At 58.7% G+C, this 21,462-nt stretch overlaps 7 protein-coding genes across 7 annotated transcripts; all 7 read left to right on the top strand.

Moving 5' to 3' along the window:
• Positions 1 to 581: 581 nt before the first annotated feature.
• LMXM_18_0120 (conserved hypothetical protein) lies at positions 582 to 965 on the top strand (the record flags this gene model as incomplete). The annotated part of the gene is made up of 1 exon (XM_003873977.1): positions 582 to 965. One exon carries the CDS (start codon positions 582 to 584, stop codon positions 963 to 965), a length of 384 nt encoding a protein of 127 aa, XP_003874026.1.
• A 1,494-nt stretch (positions 966 to 2,459) lies between these two features.
• LMXM_18_0110 (conserved hypothetical protein) lies at positions 2,460 to 6,932 on the top strand (the record flags this gene model as incomplete). Its single annotated transcript, XM_003873976.1, has 1 exon — positions 2,460 to 6,932. One exon carries the CDS (start codon positions 2,460 to 2,462, stop codon positions 6,930 to 6,932), a length of 4,473 nt encoding a protein of 1,490 aa, XP_003874025.1.
• A 502-nt stretch (positions 6,933 to 7,434) lies between these two features.
• Positions 7,435 to 8,793, top strand: LMXM_18_0100 (conserved hypothetical protein; the record flags this gene model as incomplete). Its single annotated transcript, XM_003873975.1, has 1 exon — positions 7,435 to 8,793. The coding sequence occupies one exon, from the start codon at positions 7,435 to 7,437 to the stop codon at positions 8,791 to 8,793; it is 1,359 nt and encodes a 452-aa protein (XP_003874024.1).
• A 789-nt stretch (positions 8,794 to 9,582) lies between these two features.
• Positions 9,583 to 12,021, top strand: LMXM_18_0090 (putative alpha glucosidase II subunit; the record flags this gene model as incomplete). Its single annotated transcript, XM_003873974.1, has 1 exon — positions 9,583 to 12,021. One exon carries the CDS (start codon positions 9,583 to 9,585, stop codon positions 12,019 to 12,021), a length of 2,439 nt encoding a protein of 812 aa, XP_003874023.1.
• A 1,360-nt stretch (positions 12,022 to 13,381) lies between these two features.
• LMXM_18_0080 (conserved hypothetical protein) lies at positions 13,382 to 14,821 on the top strand (the record flags this gene model as incomplete). The annotated part of the gene is made up of 1 exon (XM_003873973.1): positions 13,382 to 14,821. One exon carries the CDS (start codon positions 13,382 to 13,384, stop codon positions 14,819 to 14,821), a length of 1,440 nt encoding a protein of 479 aa, XP_003874022.1.
• A 1,121-nt stretch (positions 14,822 to 15,942) lies between these two features.
• LMXM_18_0070 (conserved hypothetical protein) lies at positions 15,943 to 18,117 on the top strand (the record flags this gene model as incomplete). Its single annotated transcript, XM_003873972.1, has 1 exon — positions 15,943 to 18,117. One exon carries the CDS (start codon positions 15,943 to 15,945, stop codon positions 18,115 to 18,117), a length of 2,175 nt encoding a protein of 724 aa, XP_003874021.1.
• Positions 18,118 to 20,228: 2,111 nt separating this feature from the next.
• Positions 20,229 to 20,702, top strand: LMXM_18_0060 (conserved hypothetical protein; the record flags this gene model as incomplete). Its single annotated transcript, XM_003873971.1, has 1 exon — positions 20,229 to 20,702. One exon carries the CDS (start codon positions 20,229 to 20,231, stop codon positions 20,700 to 20,702), a length of 474 nt encoding a protein of 157 aa, XP_003874020.1.
• Positions 20,703 to 21,462: the final 760 nt, after the last annotated feature.

Here is a 21,462-nt window from a genome sequence, read left to right as displayed (position 1 = left end):
GCTGACCTGAGCTCATATATATTTTTTCTGTGCTTTTTTTTGCTGTTGTTCCCCCCCTCTCCGTGTGCATGTGCGCGTGCTCGGTGCCATTTCAGTTGAGGCGGTTTTAGAGCCAGCATTCTGCTGACGCTCTCTTTCTCTCTTTCAATGGTACTCGGTGCCGATCACGCTCGTCCCCTTCGCCATTGCACAACTACACAAGCATAACAGATGGTGCCGCCGCTCCTTGTCACACCTGCGTCTTTCCCAGGCTTGCCGTATGCAATGGGACATCGACAGCACTAGAATCGGCGGCACGAACGTTTTTCTTTTTTTTTGTGATTCGGAGGGTATATTGTGATGATGGATGACGCAGGGGTGTTCCCGATGCCTTCTCTCTTCCCTCTCTTTCCACTGTTTGCTTCGACTCTTGACACATCCTTGCGGCCCTCTATCCTCGTTGACCCACCCTTGCAAGGCCACGACAGTCAGCACATCACGTCGAGCCACCCCTCGCTTCCTCCCATAAAGACTCTCCTTATAATATTGATAGAGCATTCTACCGCCTTCCTCCCTCTTCGCTGTGCTCGCACGTTGTATTCATGGACACGGAGGAGGGCGAGTTTATTATCTGCGGCAACGGCGGCTCGTCCGAGGATGCGGCTTTCGATGCCGTTGTCGGCGTCATCGAAGATTTTATGATTTCTTTTGACCTCGAGCAGGTGTGGCAGTCGGTGCCACCCCTGCACACCGTCTCGGGTGATCATGATCAGCATACCGTGTACACATCCTTCTTGGCGAAGGTAGATCAGGCACTTGACGCACACGTGCTCGCTGCGTGTCCAGAGTATAAATCAAGTGAAGAGGTCGTTACGCTGCTGCAGAAGCGTCACGAGGACATCACGGAGGAGGTATGGGCGTTCGTGAGCGAAGGATGCTTCGACTACGAAGCGTTTATGGAGCAATGGAAAGCAAAGCGACCATAGACACTCTCGGCTCGCATCTCATTTCGTGCTCACTGCAGCCTGAGCGTAGCGTGCACCCCCACCTTTGTTCAAGTAGCACCGCCGCAGACCGAGCCGCGATGGGCGCCAATGACAGAGAGAGAGATCCAACGTCTGTTTCTCGAGTACTACGAATAGAAAAAAAGAAAACATCCATCAAAGGCTCACTACTGCACGGAGTCGAGGGCGCCTGTGAAGTGTGTGTTTCGACTTGTCCGCACTTTGTCATTATCACTGTACGGAGAGCTTCGTCCGCAGCGTCTCGCCGTCACCGGCGTTCCCTCGATGACCGTGAGTGATACGAGAACTGTGTGCTGGCAGAACCCCTTTTCTCTCTCGCTGCGTCCTGGACTCCGTTGCCGTTTCTGCAGTCTCCCTATCCCTCTGTTTCTCGCGCACATGTTTCGGGCAGTCCGTCTTTAATGGATATTCTCCGCCTCTTCGTCGTTTTGTGCGCCTTTGCTACACTGTTTGTGTGTGTGTGTGAATGCTTGGGTGCGCACGCTTAGTAGCCCCGAGAGCGATCCTGCTAGGTGATCCGATGGATAGGTAGCTCCATCACCACCGTTGTCGTGTGATACTTGATGGTGTGCTTGAGCCGCCCTATCATATACATGTATATGTATATGTGTGTGTATATGTATTGGGAGTTTGTCCTGAGCATTTAGACACGGGACAGCGGCAAGGGACCGCAGTGATGCGGTGGACGACACACAGGCAAAGGCCGGCTTGTCTTCTTGTCGCTGTCGTTTCGAGTGCTCCACCTCCTTCTCTTTTAGCGGACAGGCCGCATTTCTCCTTCGCACCTCTAAGCGATACCTGTGAAGAGCGAGAGCGAGAGTGGGTCGCACTCGGCACAGCCGTCCACTATCACACACCCGCTTCTACTTATTCTCTATTTCTCCCACACCTTTTCTCTCCCGTCGACACCTTCTCTTCATCGAGAGTGCCACCATTACAACCACAGCGACACGCCACCACAGTCCTTGCCATGCCTTGTCTCTCTCGCTGACTATTCCGCTTTCCTTCCGCTGCCACTGTTTTGATCTGCTCACCTCGCATTGGTCATCCGCCATTCCTGAGACGGAGGCGCCATCGACCATATACGTATGGGCAGAGTGTATGTGTACGTGTATCGGCACGCAGCACACCCCTTCTGTTCCTTTCCCTGCGTTCTTTGTTGTTTTTCCTTCATGGGGAGGAAGGTGCTCTTTCGATCGTTGATGCTCACGGACGCCTACATCTCACCGGTGAGCTGAGGCAGAACATCTTCTCTCGCGAGTCGTCTGCGCGAAGGTGTATCTCCACATGTGCATATCGGTTTATACGCACTGAGTTGTGAAGAGGCAACTCTCCTGTTCATCCTCCCTCTTTGCATTTCGATTCCTGTTCTTCCTGCTTCCGGATCAGCCACTTTTTTGCGCCCGGTGCATCCGCTACCATTCCGCGGCGTGGCGAAAGAATCCGCACGGAACAATGGAGACACAAGCGGCTCAGCGTAGCGCCTACAGTTTCTTTGACAGCTACGGGTACCTATGGAGCCCGCAGCGTCCGCAGAGAGCAGCGGAGGAGATGGAGCGACTGCGTGGCAGCATTGATGCTCCTGCCACACAGGTGCTAAGCGGCATTTCGTTTGAGGACCGCGTCGCTATCCGGGCTCTCTTCTACATTGTCGTTGACGACACGAACCTGCGCAACCTTCTCGACGGTCTTCTTCTGCCGCCGCCGTACGCCTTCCTTGATCTTCATCAGAAGCGATGGACGCAGGAGGATGTGCGAGCTGTGTGCATGGTGCTGAATCCCTCGCTTGACTGGGTCGTCGTGAATCTGCCCTTCAACCTGGCACTGCGGCTCGGCTCCTATGACGCGCGACTTCGGGCAGCAGCGCGGCGGCTCTCCTGGATTTTGTCGATCCCATTCTCCCTGGTGGAGCGCGAGGAGAACTCGCTCGCGCAAGTGCGCATGACAATGAGACGCGACGCCGCCGCTGAAGAGGCTGACGTGGCACGGCAGGAGGGCGTATTAAAGAGCAAAGAGCAACAAAAACGAAGTCTGACGCGTGCTGCGACTATCGGCGGCTTTTCTGTCCTTGGCGGCGTCGCCCTTCTCGTGACGGGCGGACTGGCCGCACCAGTTGTGGGTCCTGCGTACGCCGCACTCGTGACTGCCACTACAACGACTCTGGGTGTGATCGGGGCGGTGGGTGGTGCCGTGCTCGGCACTGGGGCCTTGGCAACCATCTTTTCGACCATCGTCGGCGCCGCTACCCACGCCGCCGCTCTCGCCTCCGTTGTTACACCGGTGTTGACGGCCGCCAATATGACCGCCATCTTCGGCGTGACAGGGGCATCGCTAGGCGGCTACAAAGCGTTTCGCCGCACGATGGACTCTGATATTTTCATGCTACGCTCCGTGGACGAGGTCGAGACGTTTGAAACGGCGGCGGCACCGGCAGTGGCGGTGGTGACGACAGCGGAAGAAGAGGCTGATCTCAACAAGGAGGTGGTGCACCGCCTTGCGTGCTCGCATCAGACGGTGAAGAAAGGCAGCAGTACTACCGGCATGTCCTGGGACTTCTCCTCGGTACTCGAGGACGACTCGAAACCCGGCATCGTCGTCCCGTTGCACACGAGGATGATCGCCATGTCACACGTCAGAAATCTGTCGCCGGTGCAGAAGCGTCGCCGCCACGTCGTCTTCGCTGTGGAGAACAACCTCGACGGCTGTCAACTGCGTCTCAAAGCTATCAAGCTGATTTCTGGCGTCTGGGCAATGGCTCCGCCGGCCTTCATTGCGCCGGCACGGGCGGGTGTGTTCGCATGCGTGAATCGGTTTGCGCACCCCACCGGCGCCGGCTTCATCGTCTGCTACGTGACCACGCCGTTGCCTGGCACCGCGAAACGGACGTCGCTGCGGATTTGGGTGCGTGCTGGACGTGACTTCTTCGGCGTCTGGGCGCTGTGCGCGGCGTGCGAGAAGGCCGATCTCGAGTTCGACCCGACAGTGGCCGAGAACTGGATGGAGGAGCACCTGGGCAGCTCCGACTTTACGCGCCGCCAGCAGGGAGTGGCGCTTGAGATGCATGTGGAGCCGTACACGTACCTAAAACTGTACCCAGCGAGCGCCAGAGACGCGCTGCGGGCGCGCAAAGTGACGTTCCCGAAGGGGGAGTTGCCTCAGCGGCAGCTCGAGTACGGGCATGACGTGAAGCAGCGGCGGAAGGTCGGTGTGTCGCTCGTGAACCGCTCCTCGCACGACGTCTTTACGCGCGACATGGGCGTGTTAAACGGCGTGCAGTGGCCCGAGACGCCCTCGCCGGTCGGCGTGTACCCTGCTGAGGCGTCGCTGACGTACTTCACCAATAGCGAGTGGAGCCTTGCAGGGGCGGAGGGGTACTACATTGTAGAGGTGGTGAACCGAAACAGCAAGCCTATCACGCCGCGCTTCTATGTTCGAGTGCAGTTCGCGGTCAGCTCTCTCAACAGCGTGAATGTGGCCTTTGCCTCCGCTTACAACCTTTCGGAGCTGACGCGCCAGTCCTTGACTCCCGCCGCGCCAAGCAGTGCACAGTTTTCGGTGGATCTGCCGCCGGGGCTTTTCTTCTCTCTCACTTGCGTCGTCGACGTCGCGCACTTTTCGGTGCAGCTTGTGTTCCAGGACTTTGTGGAGCGGCTCGGTTGCGCAGGCGCGCCGGGCACGGAGATGATGACGCTCGCTATCGGGGTGAGTGGCTACTCAGCCATCTTCGACCCACGTCGACCGGTGCGAGATCAACAGGTGGGTCTGTGGCAGTCGGTGCTGCGCCGTAGCGAGCTGCTCCGGTCAACGGAGTCGTACGTGCTGCAATGGGAGGACAACTTCCTCGTGAAGTTTGGGGAGACGATTCATGTGAACCTGGAAATTGCTGACAAGTTGATGATGAAGGCTGTGGGCACCGCGACGGAGAAAACGCTCATGCAAGGCGCCATCTTTACCGGCTTCCACGCCTTGTCGTCTCTTATGGGCGCCTTTAAGCTGCCGCTTTTTGCTTTGTGGGCGACTGGCGTGATCGACAACACCTTCGCGACGCTGTCGAACCGTTCTGCTTACACCGGCAAGGACTTGGCAGTCGCGTTGCTCGACAAGCAGCGCGGCAACCGCCCGGTGACGTTGGTCGGCTTCAGCTTCGGTTCTCTCGTGATTGTAGAGTGCCTGCGAGAGCTGGAGAGGGTGGAGGCCTACGGTGTAGTTGAAAATGTCTACCTGCTGGGCTGCACGTGCAGCTCCGACCCTAGGCTGTGGCGTTGTCTGCGCCGAGTCGTCGCGGGACGCCTCGTCAACGTCTACACACGCGAGGACTGGACGCTTTGGATGATGTACCGGCTGAATAAGACCGACCTGAAACCGATGGCCGGCATCAACCCCATCAACGTACCCGGCGTCGAGAACGTGGATGTGACGCCGCTAGTCTCTGCGCACGGGGACTTCGCGGTGAATCTGCTGCCGGTGCTGGATGCTATTCCACCCGAACCCACCGCGATAACATGGAGCCCGCGACAGCACCACGGGTCGCCGGGCGTGACGGTGCCTGTGAGGAAGTGCCGCAAGACGGTGGCGGCGGTCTGCAAGTCACTTCACTCGTACATGACGGCCACAAACTACGTTGCCTTGGGGGTGAAAAACTGCGTCGTCTCTGACATTCCACACTATGAGCCGCAGGTGGAGTTACTCGCGGTGCAGGTCTACGGCTGCTTCTTCGACTTTATGCCACCGCCGCTGACGGGCACCGGAATGGCCTCCGTGGCGGGTTTATTAGGGGACACCGAAAGGCCGATGGGTGTCGTTGTTGCGTATCGGATGCGACTACCCGCGTCGTCGCCGCGAGACCTGCTGGTCGCGCTGTACCTCTGCAGCAGCGCAAAAAGGGATTTGCAGGTGTGCGCGCAGCTGAACCTGGTGGAGCGGTGGTCTTCCGATACAGAGACGGAGGGGCAGGCGTACCAGCGGCTCTGCACCATCACTGCGGAGACGTGCCAAACGCTCGACGATGTCAAGCGAATGTGCTGCACCCACGGTGGCGAGTGGAAACTGAGCGGCGGCGCAGCACACCGACAGTCGATTCTGGTGCCCGTTCCAAACACGTTCGATGATGCCCACGAAACGGCGATCGTTCGGCTCGTGCTGGAGCGCCTGGACAGCGCCGGTGTTACGGCGACGTGGCTCGGGCTGCTGACCAGGGCAAGCACCAGGCTGCAGCAAGAGACATTCGATGAGGCACAGTTCCAGGCTGCCATGGCCGCCATCAACACTCGCCACCCACATCACCATGGCGACAGCAATGGGATGCAGTTGCCCGTGGTGGCCGAGACGTGCAGCACTGACAACCTGCAAGAGCGACTGCACTCCCTCGCGGCGCAGCTGCAGGATCCTGCCAAGTACCCATCTAACACGGCACCATTTGTCCTCGTCAACTGCGGACTGTCGCCGCTTTACTTTTCGGAAGCCTTCCATAACGCCGCCAAAGTCGCCGCGGTGCCGGACGTGCCGTCCTGTATATGGACGATGCCGCAGTGGATGCGGTTACCGCCGCCGGAGATTCCACCCAGATCGTTCGCTGTCGCGTTGCTGACGGTGCACGACGCTGAGCCTGGGGCGCACCCCACCGCGCTGCCGGTGCGGTACGAGACAACCAATGGCCAATGCGCGTTTGACGTAGAGTTTTCTGACAGAATATTCACCAACGGCGGGGCCCAAGGAGACGCCAACCTGGCAGTTGCTGTGCATTGTACTCCAGTGGAAGGAAGACCTTACCTTGGTGACATTACTCTTTCCACCACGACAATCCAAACAACGCCATTCATCATCATCATGATGGTGCCTCGCACCGCCACGGAGGCCGCCGGAGACGCAGAGGATACTCAAGACACAGCCGAATCTCGCTTGCGTGCGCACGGCTGGTATGTCATGTAGACTGCTGTGCGGGCGATTTCCTTTATTGCCAAACGTGGCGCACCGTGCTGTGATGCTGCTTGAGTGGTGAGCTTCTCACTGTGGAGGTGTGGCTACGAGACTGCACTACTGAGAAACGGAAATGAACAGTGTACAGGTGTGTGCGCGCCTGTTTTCGAGTTGGCAGCCAACGAGGCGATCAACTGCTGTGTGAGATGGTTCGCGTTTGTGAGCAGTGGTGGAGGGTGCCTGTCTTCCTGAACCCTTTTCATGTGCTGCACAGAGGTCAAGCGGGAGAAGGCTCTGCTGCCGACTCGTCTCGCTGCGTGTCGCTGTAAGTGTGCGTCTTTGTTACTCCCCTACCTCGCTTCATCTCTCTTTCTCAGGGTCTCGCAGGCCATCTACTGGCGTCTCACTGCGCTTTCACCACCCCCCTCCCCTTCCCACATACCCCCAATGAACGTTTTCTTCGTTGTATAGGCAGCGATTTCCCCGGCGCTACGACTGCGTTCGTGTACGCATCATGAGTCTCCTTGTATGTAGCGAGGAGTGCAGCCTCGCTGAGTTTTCGCAGAAACACCAGCTGAGCCCGCATACCCTGTGGCTCCCACTAAAGGCGGCCCTTCCTGCACGTGCAGGGGCCAAGTCCACTGTCTCGGTTGATCCTCGCACGCCCATCGCGCTGCTGGAGACCGCCACAGATACCCTCCTCCTCGACAAACGCGCCATCTGCGTCAAGCTGCAAGTCGCCAACGCTGTCAGATGTGAGGAGACGACCGTTGTGGTGGACCCTGCAGCGGTACCCACGGGGTGTGAGGTGTTTGTGCGCTGGAGTCGACCAGGTGGTAAAAAGCTGCGGGCCAACACGCTTGTGCTTCACTACGACGTGGAAAAGGCAACAAGCGCCTCGGCTCGCGGCTTCGTTGCTGGGCTGAAGCGGAGTCGTGTGGACGACAACGACAGCAGCGTCGGCGCATCCTCGCTGGCAGGGTCGCTTCAGGGAAAGCAGAGCAGACTCTCTCTGGTTCAGCAGAGCACGGAAGACCTCCAGCGCCGTCTCAGGGCCGCAGTCGACGCGCTAGGTAGCCAGCTCAGTCCCCGCTCTACGCAGATTCTGCAGTCTACGCTGGTCAGCATGCGCCACCGCCACACCCAGCCGCCGCTGCATTTTGTGCTGCCGTCCGACGCCACGGGGCTGGAAGCGGCGGGTGTCACGTGGACGAGGTCAAACCGGCGTATCTTATCCCGTGTTTTCCGCTCTACCACCTCAGAAGAGAGGTCGGAAGCGTCCAAGTACAGCGACGGCTCGCGCCAGCTGCGGTTCTACTTTATCGAAGACGTGCTACTGCGCCGAACACGCGAGTGGACGGCGGCGGCGGCGGCGTCGCGGTGCCACAGCGACGAAGATGGCAAAGCAGGAAAGGGTACGCCACCGGAGGAGGTGGAGCTCTTGCTCAAGGATGAGGTTCTGGCGGACATGAACACTTTCGCTGAGCGTGGCTTCCGCATCGTCTTCCTCGAGCACTACCCTGTGCTGCACCACGGCAGCCGCTACACGGTGGAGCAGACGTTGGCGCCGGTGGTGCATTTGTGTCGCAAGGGGTGCCCGCACCTCACCGTAACGGTCGTTCTTACCGCCATGTCTTGTGTAACTGCGGCGCGAAAGCAAGGGCTGGAGCTGTCCCTGGTGCTTCCGCAGGCCGGTCTGCTGACATTCTTCATTTCGGAGCTGAACGCGTCGCTCTCGCCAGACCCCAAGACGGCAGCCGTGGTCGGTAGCAGCGATCGGGGATCCGAATTTCTTAACAAGCTGCACGCCGAGTTTGCATGCAACGCGTCACTGACCTACGTGGATGAGAGGGAGCTGCGACGCCAGCGGTAGCAGCGTACCTGCTTTGTGCTGGGAAACGAAGAGGGACATCCTCTCTTCGGTGATGAGCACGCGCTATGTGACCACCTCTGCGCGCCGTTACAGGCGGTGTCAAGGACCTGTTGACCAATAAGTACCGGTTTCTCTTCATTATCGACACAACGTGTCGGAATGCGTGCGCACACATACACAGAGAATAGATGAAAAGAGCAGTGGCACAGTGCACCCCCCCTCTCCTCCAGCCGTTGAGCTTCGTGTGCACCTCTCTCACTGCGTCTGCTGTGCTGACCATCTCAGCCCCTCCCCCTCCCTCCCGTCAGTTCTGTGGCTATGGTGTCCTTGGGCATGCGCTGCTCGCATGCGTCTCGCTCTCTCACACAATGTTGTTCTTTAGCCGTTTCTGCTCCCCACCTTTTCGCTCCATGTCTTCCTTACTCTCCCGATGCCATTGGTTGTGACGGACACGCGCGGTACATGGACGGGGACACTCTTTCTTACATTGGTATCCTCTCCAGGCCAACCCCCTCGTCCTGTGTGAGAGTGGGCCCTCTGTCAAATAGTTTGTTTTCTGTCTTCCTCACGTTCGTTTTTTCTCTTCTTGCATCCCCATCTGTGGTGTTCACGCACCCCCACCGCCCTTGTCGGCCCAACACAGGACGGTTGGCACGGTGGATCCGTCGACTGAGGTGTGTTTGCTGCAGGGCGTGTTTGCCCAGCAGGCGCTGTTCTATCTGTACACTTCTTTTGTTAAGCCTTCTCTTTCTTTCGACCCTCGTCTGTGGCTGGGCACCGCGGGTAGAAATGCGGCGCTCTCCTATGGCCCCGATTATTTTTTCACTGCTCCTGTTGGTGGCCACCGTCGCCTCGTCGGTTTCCGTGGTAACGACAGAGGGCGGCCTGGCATTGGAGGCGATCGGGTACCCAAACGATGTGGTGCGACTGACTGCGAAGCCGGGGGACAATTGGACATATCAGCCCGATGGCATCATCCTGCCCGACGCTGTGGCATTACAGGCTACCCAGGGAGCTAGCGACGCGCAGTGGAGCATCCGACATGGGAAGTGCATGCTGACGGTTAGCACGCCTCAGCCTCATGTGCGCTTCGAGTTCTCGTGCCACGGGACCTCACTCGTCGAGGCAACCGCATTCGCCGACGCGACGGCGGCGCCGGAGGTCAACTTCACATTTCCCGTTTCACAGACGATGTACGGCCTGGCCGAACACGCAGCGGACCTGCCGCTGCGAGGGGGAAACGTCTACGAAATGTACAATACGGACAGTTTCCAGTACTCGGTGAACAGTACCGAGGCGCTCTATGGCGCCATTCCGTTTATCATGGCGTACGCGCCGCAGTCCACTTGTGGCGTTCTCTTTCTCAACCCATCTGAGACCAATGTGGTCGTCAGCGCCGACAGCGCGGCACCATCGTGCCAGTGGAAGCCCGAGGTCGGCGCGATCGACATCTTTTTCCTACCGGGCCCCACCCCGGCAAAGGTCCAGCAGCAGCACGCGGCTCTCACTGGAGCAACGGTGATGCCACCCTACTTCAGTCTGGGACTGCACCAGTGCCGTTGGAACTACCTGAACACGAAGGACTGCCTCTCCGTGGACGAGGGCTTCGACACTCATAACATGCCGTACGACGTGCTGTGGCTCGACATTGAGCACACGGACAAGAAGAAGTACTTCACGTGGAACCCCTACACCTTCCCTGACCCCAAAGTACTGACGGACGCCCTGGCCTCCAAGGGTCGAAAGTTGGTCACTGTCAGGGACCCGCACGTGAAGCGTGACACGGAGTACTACGTGCACAACGAGGCTCAGAAGGGTGGCTACTACGTCAAGGACGCCTCTGGTGAAGAATACGTCGGCAAATGTTGGCCGGGAAGCAGCTCGTGGCCCGACTTCCTCAACAGACGGACGCGCGACTGGTACTCGCAGTTCTTCCACGATGACCGCTACCCGGGCGGCAGCCGTGACATCCACACCTGGGTGGACATGAACGAGCCGTCAATCTTCGGTGGCCAGAGGGGCACCATGCCAAAGACGGCGGTGCACAGCCTGGACAATGGTCAGACTGTCGAGCATCGCTTTGTGCATAACGCATACGGCTTCTACTCGATTCAGGCCGTCCACAAAGGAATGCTCGAGGCCGGCGGCCCCAATGCGGCGCCCGAGCGTCCTTTCATCCTTACGCGAAGCTTCTTTCCCGGGTCGCAGCGGTATGCAGCAATGTGGACGGGTGACAACATGGCCCGCTGGGACCACCTGGAGAACAGCATTCCAGAGCTGCTCTCCTTGTCCATCTCAAACTACCCCTTCTGCGGCTGCGACATTGGCGGCTTTTTCTTCGACCCCGAGGAGGAGCTGTTTGTGCGGTGGATGCAGGCCGGTATCTTTGTGCCGTTTTACCGCGCCCACTCCCACCTCGACACAAAGCGCCGCGAGCCGTGGATGTTCTCGCTTGAGGCCCAGTCCCTTGTTCGAAGTGCTTTGGCGCTGCGGTATGCCATGTTGCCGTACCTCTACACTACTTTCTACCACGCGCACACCGAAGGCAACACCATCATGCGCCCTCTCTTCTACGAGTTCCCTGGGCAGTCGGAGTTGCGCGAGGTGCAGAACACTTACCTCTTCGGCCCCTCCATTCTAGTGCAGCCAGTAGTGAAGCCGAGCGTGACGGAGGTGACGGTGCCGCTGCCCAAGGAAGCGCTGTGGTACAACTACTTCTCGGGCGAGCTGGCAGTCGGACAGCATACAATGCCAGTGGAAAACGATACGATACCGATGTTCCTGCGTGGTGGTCACATTCTCCCAATGAAGTTGCGGCTTCGTCGCAGCAGCTTTGCAGCGCGCCTGGACCCTTTCACGCTTTTCGTGGCCCTCAACGCGCAGGGCAACAGTTACGGAGACCTCTACATTGACGATGGTACCACCTACGATTACGAAAAGGGTGCCTTTGTTCACCGCGCGTTCTCCTACTCGAATCAGGTGCTCCAGAACAGCGCCTACCCAGACTTCCCGGGGAGCGCAGGGCTTTACGACGCCGTTAACACCGTCGAGCGTGTTGTGATCTACGGCTACGTGGGCAAGGTCAGCAAGGTGATCTTGAGCACGCGCGTGGACGAGACGGAGGTGGCGACGCCGCTCGAGTTCGAGCAGCTGGGACAGAACGTGGTTGTGCGTAAGCCCAACATCCTCGTCGCCGCCGACTGGATCATCTCGTTTGAGAATGAATAAGTGTCTCAGCGCTTCGATACGCAGTCAAGGTCGGTAGCCTAGTGCGGCTGTTGGTGTTGTTGTGCATGAGAGTGCCTAGGCGGCGAATGGAGGAGGCGATAGCAGACCTGTAGAGTCCTCCTCTATCGCCATGCCTATGAGGAGGTGTGGAAGTGGACACTCTCATCTCTCCACTCTGTTCTCTTATCCATGTTTGTGCATCACAGCTTCTCTGCCATGTATTCTTTTGAGGGATGAGCACCGATGTCCCGCCTCTTCTTTTGCGCGACGACCGTACTACATTCGCGCACATGCTATTCGAGGAGAATGGTAATGCGCGGTTCCTGAGAAGTGGGGGAGTGGGAGCTACAAAGCGAGGCGTAGGGCAGTAATGAAGCACACATTGTATGCGAAGAAGAGAGAAATCTTTCTGGGGCTATGAGTCTACGAAAGGAAAGACAGCCACTTGGCTCCTCTCAGAGCTCTGTCGCGGGCAGGTACATGTCGTGAGGAGCGAAAGCCATCACTCCGTTCTTTGTGCGACCCGCGACAGATGGCAAGGCACCCGGTCTGTTCCTTGTGTACCTCCTTTTGTGGTCATGTGTTTCGCCCAAGGGTGCCGTGTCAGGGGCGGGCGCACAAGTGGTAGGCGGTCGAGAGGTGCCTAAGAAACTTTCTTGAACCTGTGAACATAAGCGATAGCCCAAAAGATAACGGCGCCTAAAAGTAGTGTGGTGTCCATGCCGGCGGTAGACGCATCTGTCATGGCGTTTCGCAAACGCTTTTAGAGGATATGGTGCTCTTTTCAGTGTTCTCCGTTCAAAATGAATGAGGAGCCTGCCCCTCTCCTCCTCCTCACCCCATGCGTAGCCTCATGCGCTCAAAATGCACAGGCAGCCCTGTTCCTCAACGCTGCTTCTATTTTCCGGCCCCCCTCCTCTCTTTCCTTCCGCTCAATTCAGCGCTGGTCCTTTTTTTGTGTGTGTTTTTGTTGCTCAGCCACGCGTGTGCGCTTTTCGTTGGTTGCTGTGTTCGTACTGAAAGCACCGAGGTCATAGTAGTGTAGGAGCATCTTTTGTTTTTGGTTTTCTTGTTTTTTTTTTCCTCCCAGTACCCCGCTGCTCGAGCAGGACCGGCGTAGCGGCGAAGGCAACAGACACTCGCAGCCTTGCTGACAAGTAAGCGGAGGCCGCGATAAGTAGTAGGCATACCCACACACACGAGATAGTAGAGAAGTGCGAGGAAGCGGTAGTGTGTAGCAGGCTACCGTACACCTCTCTTGCCTGAGTCCCCTTCTACGTCCGACTCTGCTTAGCAGCTTTTTAGCCCCTCGAAAAACAGCGGCCGCACAGCAAACCTTCGATTGAACGTTTCATTAGCCATGCAGCGGTTTTCAGTCAAGTCGGCGAGTGCAGTCGCCACCGTAGGCGCTGTGCGCACCTTCTGGGACCCGTTCGGCCACCAGCCCGAGTCTATGTTCCTAGACCGCAAGGACTTGTGCCAAATGTACCCGACCCAGAAGCCCAAGACTACGGGCGGTGGCTTCGGGTACGAGCGTGGCCCATATTGGGCTACAATGCTTTTGCCAAACCCGGCTGTGCGCCTGCCGCATGAGCGGCGCCGGCTCAACCCGAAGCCAGCGAAGCGCGTCACCGTCTTTGGCGCCAGCGGCTACCTCGGAGCTGAGATTGTGCGGGAGCTGTGCGAGCACCCAGACATCGAAAAGGTACGCGCCACCACGCGCTATCCCACGCTTATCCCGGAAGGATCCGACCTCGACGACCTCCTGCGCAATTACCCAGACAAGCTAGAGCTGCACGAGTGCGACGTGACAGACCGCATTCAAGTCAACGTCGCCGCAAACGGAAGCGACACTCTTATCTTCGCTGTCGACTACCACGCCGAATATGCCAACAATAGCCATCATGACGTCTTCCTGATCGGCGCCACAAACGTCAGCTGGACTGCACGCAGCGTACGAGCAGAGCGCGTCATTTTCTGCAACGGTCTCGACGCCACTTTCGCATCAGAGTCAAACTACGTCGATTTCCGCGCCCGTGGCGAGGATGCCGTTGGCGCCAACCACCCGGACGCCACCATTATCCGCTTCGGCCCACTCTACGGCAAGAACTACCGCTACCGCGGTCTGGGCCGCTACATCTACCCAGCATGCTTCCCGAATACGCTGGTGCAGCCAACGTGGGTCGTTGACGCCGCGCGAGCCGTTGTGCGGTGCTCGATGTCCCACCGTGCCGTGCGCTACAAGTTCGACCTTGGTGGTCCGCAGACACTGAGCCACGTGGAGGCATTCCGGGAGATCGCTCGCCACTTTGAGAAGCGCCTTGTAGTGCCGTGCTACCGCGGCCTCGGCCGCTTCTTTGGCAAGCTCGCCACGTGGACGGTGCCGAATCCGTGGTTCGACGACAACTACGTCCTCACCTTCGAGCTGGATCAGGTGAACCGCCGTAGCACTCTTTTCGATCGACTGGCGAGCTGGGAGCGTATCGCGTACACGCCACACACCATCCGCGAGGCTGCCGAGGTTGAACGTGGTGTCCGAAAGCTCGCCCCCTTGCAAGAGCTGGACATCGCCTTCAAGGAGCTCGAGGCGGCGGACAAGGCTGCCTTTGAACAGGAGGAGGAGGCGGCGAAGAAGTTCGGCATCTATCGCGCGAAGGCAGAGCCGGGCTTTGGCCGCACCGATGGCCTCGAGACACTCGCTCAGGAGATCTACCCCGGTCAGCAATTCCGCATCAAGCCTCTGGAGGGCGCCAAGTACCCATCGAACGTCACGCAGCCTGGCCCCACAGCGATTCAGTAGACGTAGCGTCTTGGTGTCCCTTTTATTATTATTAGTTTCGCAACGGTATGGAGCGTACGCAGGGAGCGAGATAGGGAGGGGGTTACGCCTGTGCTTACGTGTATCTCGCTAGTCTAGTGAGGGGGTACACAATTCTGTGCTCTCGACAGAGACAAAGTAGGGTGCCTTCCCCTTCTCCCGTCCCTGAGCTGCTGGTGCGCGTCTTTCAACGTCCTCCTCCCTCTCCATGCTCCTCTGCACCCGACCTGGTATTGTGGCCGATGTACTTTTCCAGATCACGAGTGCTGTAGTTTTTTTGTTCTTCGGTGAGGCGCGTGCGTCTGCCGCTCTGCTTGCCATGTCGGCTGCCGGTGACTCTGATTGTTGGTGTGTGAGGTATGCGTCTGTGTCAACCCCTCTCTTCGATTCTCTCTTCCGCGGTCAGCAGCACTAATGGCGTGTAGCACCCCCTTTTCCTGTATGTGTCTCCCTCCTTCGATATCGCTTCCACATCTCCCGCCCCCACCCTCTGTGTAGGAGTTGTTTACTATGCTTGGTTTGTGTATACGTGCGCGTGCTGCGCCCCAATCGAATCAAGAAACGAAATTCGAAAGAAACAACTGAGCTTCAGCTCACCCCGGAGATTTCGCAGCGGATGGTTTCGTGTTCCCACGGAGGTGACTCCACCAGGTCTCCGTTTTTGTCTCGTCCACCCCGCGGCCTTTCTCTCTTTCTCCACGCTGCCTATCAGCGTTCTCCGCTCGCCTCTCCCATTTCCCCGCCGCCCCTGTTTTTATGTAGACATCATCTCAGAGGTTGAGCGGGGACTCTCCCCCACTCCCTTGCCATGGCATTCCACCATGTTCTGAGCAGCTTGCTATGCCACGGTCTCGCTGACTCTCCACCTCCCCATGTCGACGACCTTTCCTGTTTCGCGTAGCCGTCGTCGTCATTTCACCTTGGCCACAGCTTCCCACTTTGCTCCACCGCTTCTCTTCCACTTTTCCTTTTTTGTTTCGCCCTTTCCCGTCTCCGGTGTGGGATGAGAAACGAAGGACTTTGTGGAAGGGAGAGCCGTGCGTACGTGAAGCTTCTCTTGGATCGGGCACTTGTCTTTCCCATTCCGTGATAAGAGATAAACCATGCCTCCTTTATTAACGGAGTTGAAGCCGGCGGGTCACCGCCCTCAACTCCGCGTCTGCTACCTATGCGGTCAACAGTTCGGTAGCGCTTCCATTGGCATTCATGTCCCTCAGTGTTACCAGAAGAAGTTCAGTCAGTGGGAAGCAAATGACCCGGCTGTCCGAGGCCCAAAGCCCAAGCACCCCGACACGGTCAACTGGAAAGGCGGCAACGGTGCCTCGGCTGAGGCAATCAATAAAGAACAATATCAAGAATTCAACTCCCAGCTGGTGGCGTGTCCGCACTGCGCCCGCACATTTCTGCCAGACCGGCTGCCGGTGCACCTGCGAGGCTGCAAAGGTGATGGCAAGGGTGCAGTCCCGTCGTCCAAAGCGAAGGCGGACGGGGGTGGGGGCAGCACACCAAGAGGCGGCAAACACAAGAGCGAGCCGCGGCGCGCGGCTGGACGCCGGTCGGTCTCCCCCGGCCCCCCGCTTCTCCCGACGTGTTACCTGTGCGGACAGCAGTTCGGCACCGCCTCCATCGGGATCCACGTGCCGCAGTGCTACGAAAAAAAGCTGGCACAGTGGCAGAACGCCGACCCACGCTCGCGTGGCCAACCTCCGAAGCACCCCGACACGGTGAATTGGCGCGGCCGCTCCGGCGCCTCACCGCGCGAACAGGCCGAAGAGCAGTTCCAGCAGTTCATGAACAACCTAGAGGAGTGCCCCAACTGCAGTCGCAGATTCTTGCCAGATCGGCTAGTGGTGCACTTGCGCTCATGCCGCCCCGACAATCCACCCAGGCCAACCTCTCCACGCAGGGCAAAGGCGGGTGGCGGCGCCCGATGTCCTACGTCTACAACGGCAACGACACCAGGGGAGACTGCAGCCACAAAGGCTAGCGTCAGTGACCAGACACCGCACAGTAAGAAGCAGCAGCAGAAGCAAGAACCGCCGACCTCCTCAGCCGGCGAGGACTGGATTCACCCGAAGCGCAACCGGCTCCCTCGTCACTCCACCCTTCCCGCTGAGAGCCGACAGTGTCCGCAGTGCGATGCAGTGGAATACGACGCCGATGCAAAGTTCTGTCGCGATTGTGGTCAGAGCTTCGTGTCCAAGCCGCTCACCAAACCGTGCCAGCACTGTAGGGAGCGCATCCCGCACGGCTCGCGGTTTTGTGGGACGTGCGGGCAGCCCGTTCAAGGGGCGCCTGCGCATGAGCGTACCCCAGGGGGGCCGAACAAGCACGCGTCAACGGTGCGCAGCGTCGTGTGCCCGGCGTGCGAGGCGATCAGCGACGCGGACGGCAACTTTTGCGACAACTGCGGTGCCGCGCTTGGCGATGCCGATGTCGCCCCAGCCTCTGCAGCAGGAAGGACAGCTGCTACGTCTCCTTCCTCCCGTGCGGGAGGCTCTACTGAGCACAAGGCCGCGCTTTATTGCGCCAAGTGCAACGAAGCTGTAGAGGACACAACGGCTGTTTTTTGCGAGGACTGCGGAGGTCGACTAGAGGCACTGAAGGCGCCAACCACGAAGGACGGTGGCCCGCCTCTTTGTGCTGACGGCACACTACCGCCATCCGATGTTGCACGCCTGAAGGGCGCGAAGGCAAGCACGCCACAGCAGCCCACTGCGAGCGAACCTGCCAAAACCGTCACAACGCCGGTGGCCGGGTCTGCCGCTCCGGCCCGACCCGCAACGCGCAACGTCTGCCCCTCTAAAGAGGATCACACGGATGGTGAGTCCCCTGCAGACGCTGAGGACGACCTGGAGCGGGTTCCGTGCAGCCACTGCGGTCGCCGGTTTGCCTCAGAGTCTCTCGCAAAGCATGAGCGCATCTGCGGCTCGCAGAAGAAGCGGCGCGTCTTCAATGCAACAAAGCAGCGACTGCCAGAGGGGGCCACTGCCGCAGCCAAAACCTCCGCCGGGTCGCAGCCGACTGCCCCGAAGCGCGATTGGAAGGCGGAGAGTGAGTCGTTTCGGCGTGCACTGCGCGAGGCTCGGCAGGTGGATCAAGTCTTGAAAGCGGGCGGAACCGCCAAGGACTTGCCACCACCAACATACTCAACGAATCCTGATTATGTGCCCTGTCCCCATTGCCAGCGCCGCTTTGCGCCTGACGTCGCGGCGCGTCACATTCCGCGATGCGCGAACACAGTAAACCGCCCAAGGCCACCTCCACGCCGTCGTTGAGCCCCCCCTCCCCCAGGCATTTGAACGGGCACACCTCTGTGCGGCTCTCTTCTTTGTGCTCTTGAGGGTGCGCCCCTCTTTTCACCCATGTAGACTACCGTATTTTTCCATTGAACCTGCTTGTACAGTTTACTGTTTGCTTTATCGTTTCACTAATAAACATGCGTGTGCGTATCTCTATTGCTCTCTGCTTGTTCTGCATGGCGGCAGCCGCCCCACAACAGAAGGACACAGATGCTCGGCTCACGAGACGACAGTTGACTATCGCCACCCAGTTTCCGCACGGGCACCTGTCCCTACTTTGGCTCCTGGCAGCGGCAAGATGGCGTGCTGCCAACGACACCGCTAGCACTGCGGCATCCACGCCCCCGACCACGGTTGCTATGAGGGCATCCCGCCCGGCGTGGCGCCCGGTATGCTACGCAAGCGTTGTGGATCGCTCCGGGTGGGTGTCGCAACACACGTCGTTCTTCACGACATGACCCTGCATGCAGTGTTGTGACTACGCATATCCTACCCGTGCGCTGCACGGGCTTTCTGCGCCGTGTGTCTACGGCTGCCCCCTCCCTGTGTGACCTCAGAAGGACAAGGTGTGGGCTCTATGCACGCAGGCGCATGCCCGATGCCGCCACCGGCGCATAGCCGCGCCCCCACCCGTCGCGGCACATGGGGGCACGCTATCCAGACACGCGCAGTCCATGGCATTGGCAGAAGCTGCACGATGACGACAGCGACCCCTCAGGCGACAGCGCCGTCCTGAATCAGGCGCCAATGTGCAGGAATGTGCGCACTGTGCACACGCGCGGCTAACCACAGCTGGCACGGTGTGCCCCATCCCGGGCAAAGGACGCAGTGGCCAGCAGAGCACGAGCGATGGACGAGAAGGGAGGCGAGGAGATCTATACCGATCAACACCAGCGTGCATGTGTGTGCGAGGCATGCGGCGTCCCCTGCGTCTGACCGCGTAGGCTCATGAGGCGCAGATGGTGGAAGAGCACGACGAGAGCAGTCCGACCGGCACCATCCGAGTCCTCCAGACTTCCGCGTGAAGAGTCTCCACGCGACATGATGGAATGCCGCGGCTTGAGGCGGCCGAGGGCGAAGCATGGCATACGGGCCGTGCACAGGGCCTCAGGGGGCTGTGACCTGGGGCTGCTCAACATCCCCCCTGGGCTCATGCGGCATGTGCATGGGCGACGCCCTGCTACCCGCACCACTGGCGCCACACGCCTCGCGCGCTCGAGCGCAGGACCCTGGACGCGGCCCGCTGTGGATCAGGGCATGTTGTTCGCCCGAGTCCCTTCTGACGCGGATCGCGCCGCACGCAACCAAAGGAAAGGGCGGGGAATGCCAGGAGGAACCCGTTCGACGGCCAGGACTTGGCGGCAGCCCAACAGCGGTAGGGGAGCGATGGCTGTTTCCACGTATATATATATATACACACTGACTTGTTGGTCACTCAATGGGGCCATTAAAAAGTGAATGACTTCTATGCGGTACCGCAGCGCTTCTCGCTCTCTGCGAGGTATACACCGAGATGCAGCGAATCCAAAACTTACGTTTATCGCAGAGTACAGAGGAAGGTTTCACGAACAGTGCGGAGGCGGCTGCTGAACACGACGTGCGTGCGTCGCTTCTCCTTTCCCTCTAAAAAAAGACGCTCGGATGTCTTCATCTACACTCACACACATAGAATGGATCGTAGGAGTACGGGTCACCTTGCTCTCACGCACGCCTCAGTACGAAGCGTCAACATGTGATCCCCGTGACACATGTTCTCCACATTGAACCGTCTGCCGTGGGCCCATCTCTTTTCTCGTTATGTTGATCTCCGTCTTGTGCGTCTTTCAGCGGACTTTCCCTACTTACTTGTTGCCTTCTTTTCTCTTTGCGTCGCCACTCCGTGTCTTCTCCGCAAGTGCACAGCTTTTGACAGTCGGCCTCCTTCGACAGCTCTTAACCGACGTATTCGCTACCGGAGGACTGCTTTCCGAGTTGTGCTCTTCCTGCACCAGCACCTCACTCGCTTTGTTTGCTTGCGGACCGCTTCATTGCGTTCGTAGCCGTGGTCGGTATTGCCGAACCCAAAGCAACAACAAACCTCATCCACCATGTTTCGTCGCTGCACGGTGCCCCGCATGAACCGAGGCCATTTGGCTCCCACACCGTCCAAATACTCGGACCGTCCAGGCATGTGGGGACCGGGAGGCGGCCCGGTAAAGGATACATTAGCACGTCGAACGATGTTCTACCGCATGCTCGTTATGAACAAAATAGGCTTTTGGACAAAGCCGTTTCGCACAAACCGCGCCCGGTGGATCTGGCGAAAGACACAGATGCAGCTGTGGAAGACGATGGTAATGTCGATGGTGTTCATCTGCGTTATCCTCTTTTGTAACATTTGGCTGTCCTTCGTGTACCATGCGTACACCGTCGGCCCCACAACACCGGTTCTGGAACGCAAGGTGCGGGAGCACCGGGTGTCGAAGCAGATTATGCAGATGGTGCGCGAGCGCGAGCGTGATATGACCCAGGAGGAAGAGGTGGAGAAGGCACGTGCCATCATCGAGTCACAAAAGCGATGAGCGGCTTGTTGTCTTGATGAGTGAAAGGAAGCGGCATCATCTGCTTTGCGTTGGTGCTTGTGTTTCGGATGGGTTTGTGTGCGTGCTGTTTTGGTTGGGCCACCGTCTGGCCAACGCCATTGTGCTTTCTTTCGTTGATTTGTATGTACGCCAGACGCTGATCGGCGTTGCGACGTGCGCTTTTTGGTTCGTGCGTTGTATGTGTCCGTCGATGTGTCTTCAGCCTGTTTTGCGTCATACTCATGGAATGGTTGGAGAGCCTTCACATAACGCCCTCTCACTCTTCTACGTTGTCCACGTCGATTCAAGGAGACCACTCTGTCTCAGCGCAGATCACTTGACCATGGTGCATGGCAGACTTTTTTTTCTCTTGCACGTGCCCTCCTCTCCGCCACTCGCGACGAACCCGTCCGTGTGGAGATCCACGATGAGTCTTTATGGGACCTTAGCTCTTGCTGCTCGGTCTCTGCCAGCCTCTTCCCTACCCCCGCTGCTCCCTGCGAGTTGTGTAATGCACAACAAGGCGCATAACGGCAGCTGCTCCCTCTGCAATGGCGCCCATGTCGGCTCAGTAGCCGCCTCCTGTCGAACTCACCCCTTGCTCACTGACCCACGCTGTCTCCTTCCTCGCTATCATCTGTCTGTTTCTCGCCCCCTCCCCCCGGTTTCTCTGTTAACAGTGATGGCCCCCCCCCTTACCGCACCCTCCCTCCCTCGTGCGAACGCATACACAAGCTTGCCGTTGTCTTTCATCACCAAA

The sequence above is a fragment of the Leishmania mexicana genome, chromosome 18 (genome assembly GCF_000234665.1).
Source record: "Leishmania mexicana MHOM/GT/2001/U1103 complete genome, chromosome 18".
In the NCBI taxonomy this organism is placed as follows: Eukaryota; Euglenozoa; class Kinetoplastea; order Trypanosomatida; family Trypanosomatidae; genus Leishmania; species Leishmania mexicana.
The sequence above is the reverse complement of the archived record's forward strand: the minus strand, read 5'-3'. Positions and strand labels throughout refer to the sequence as shown.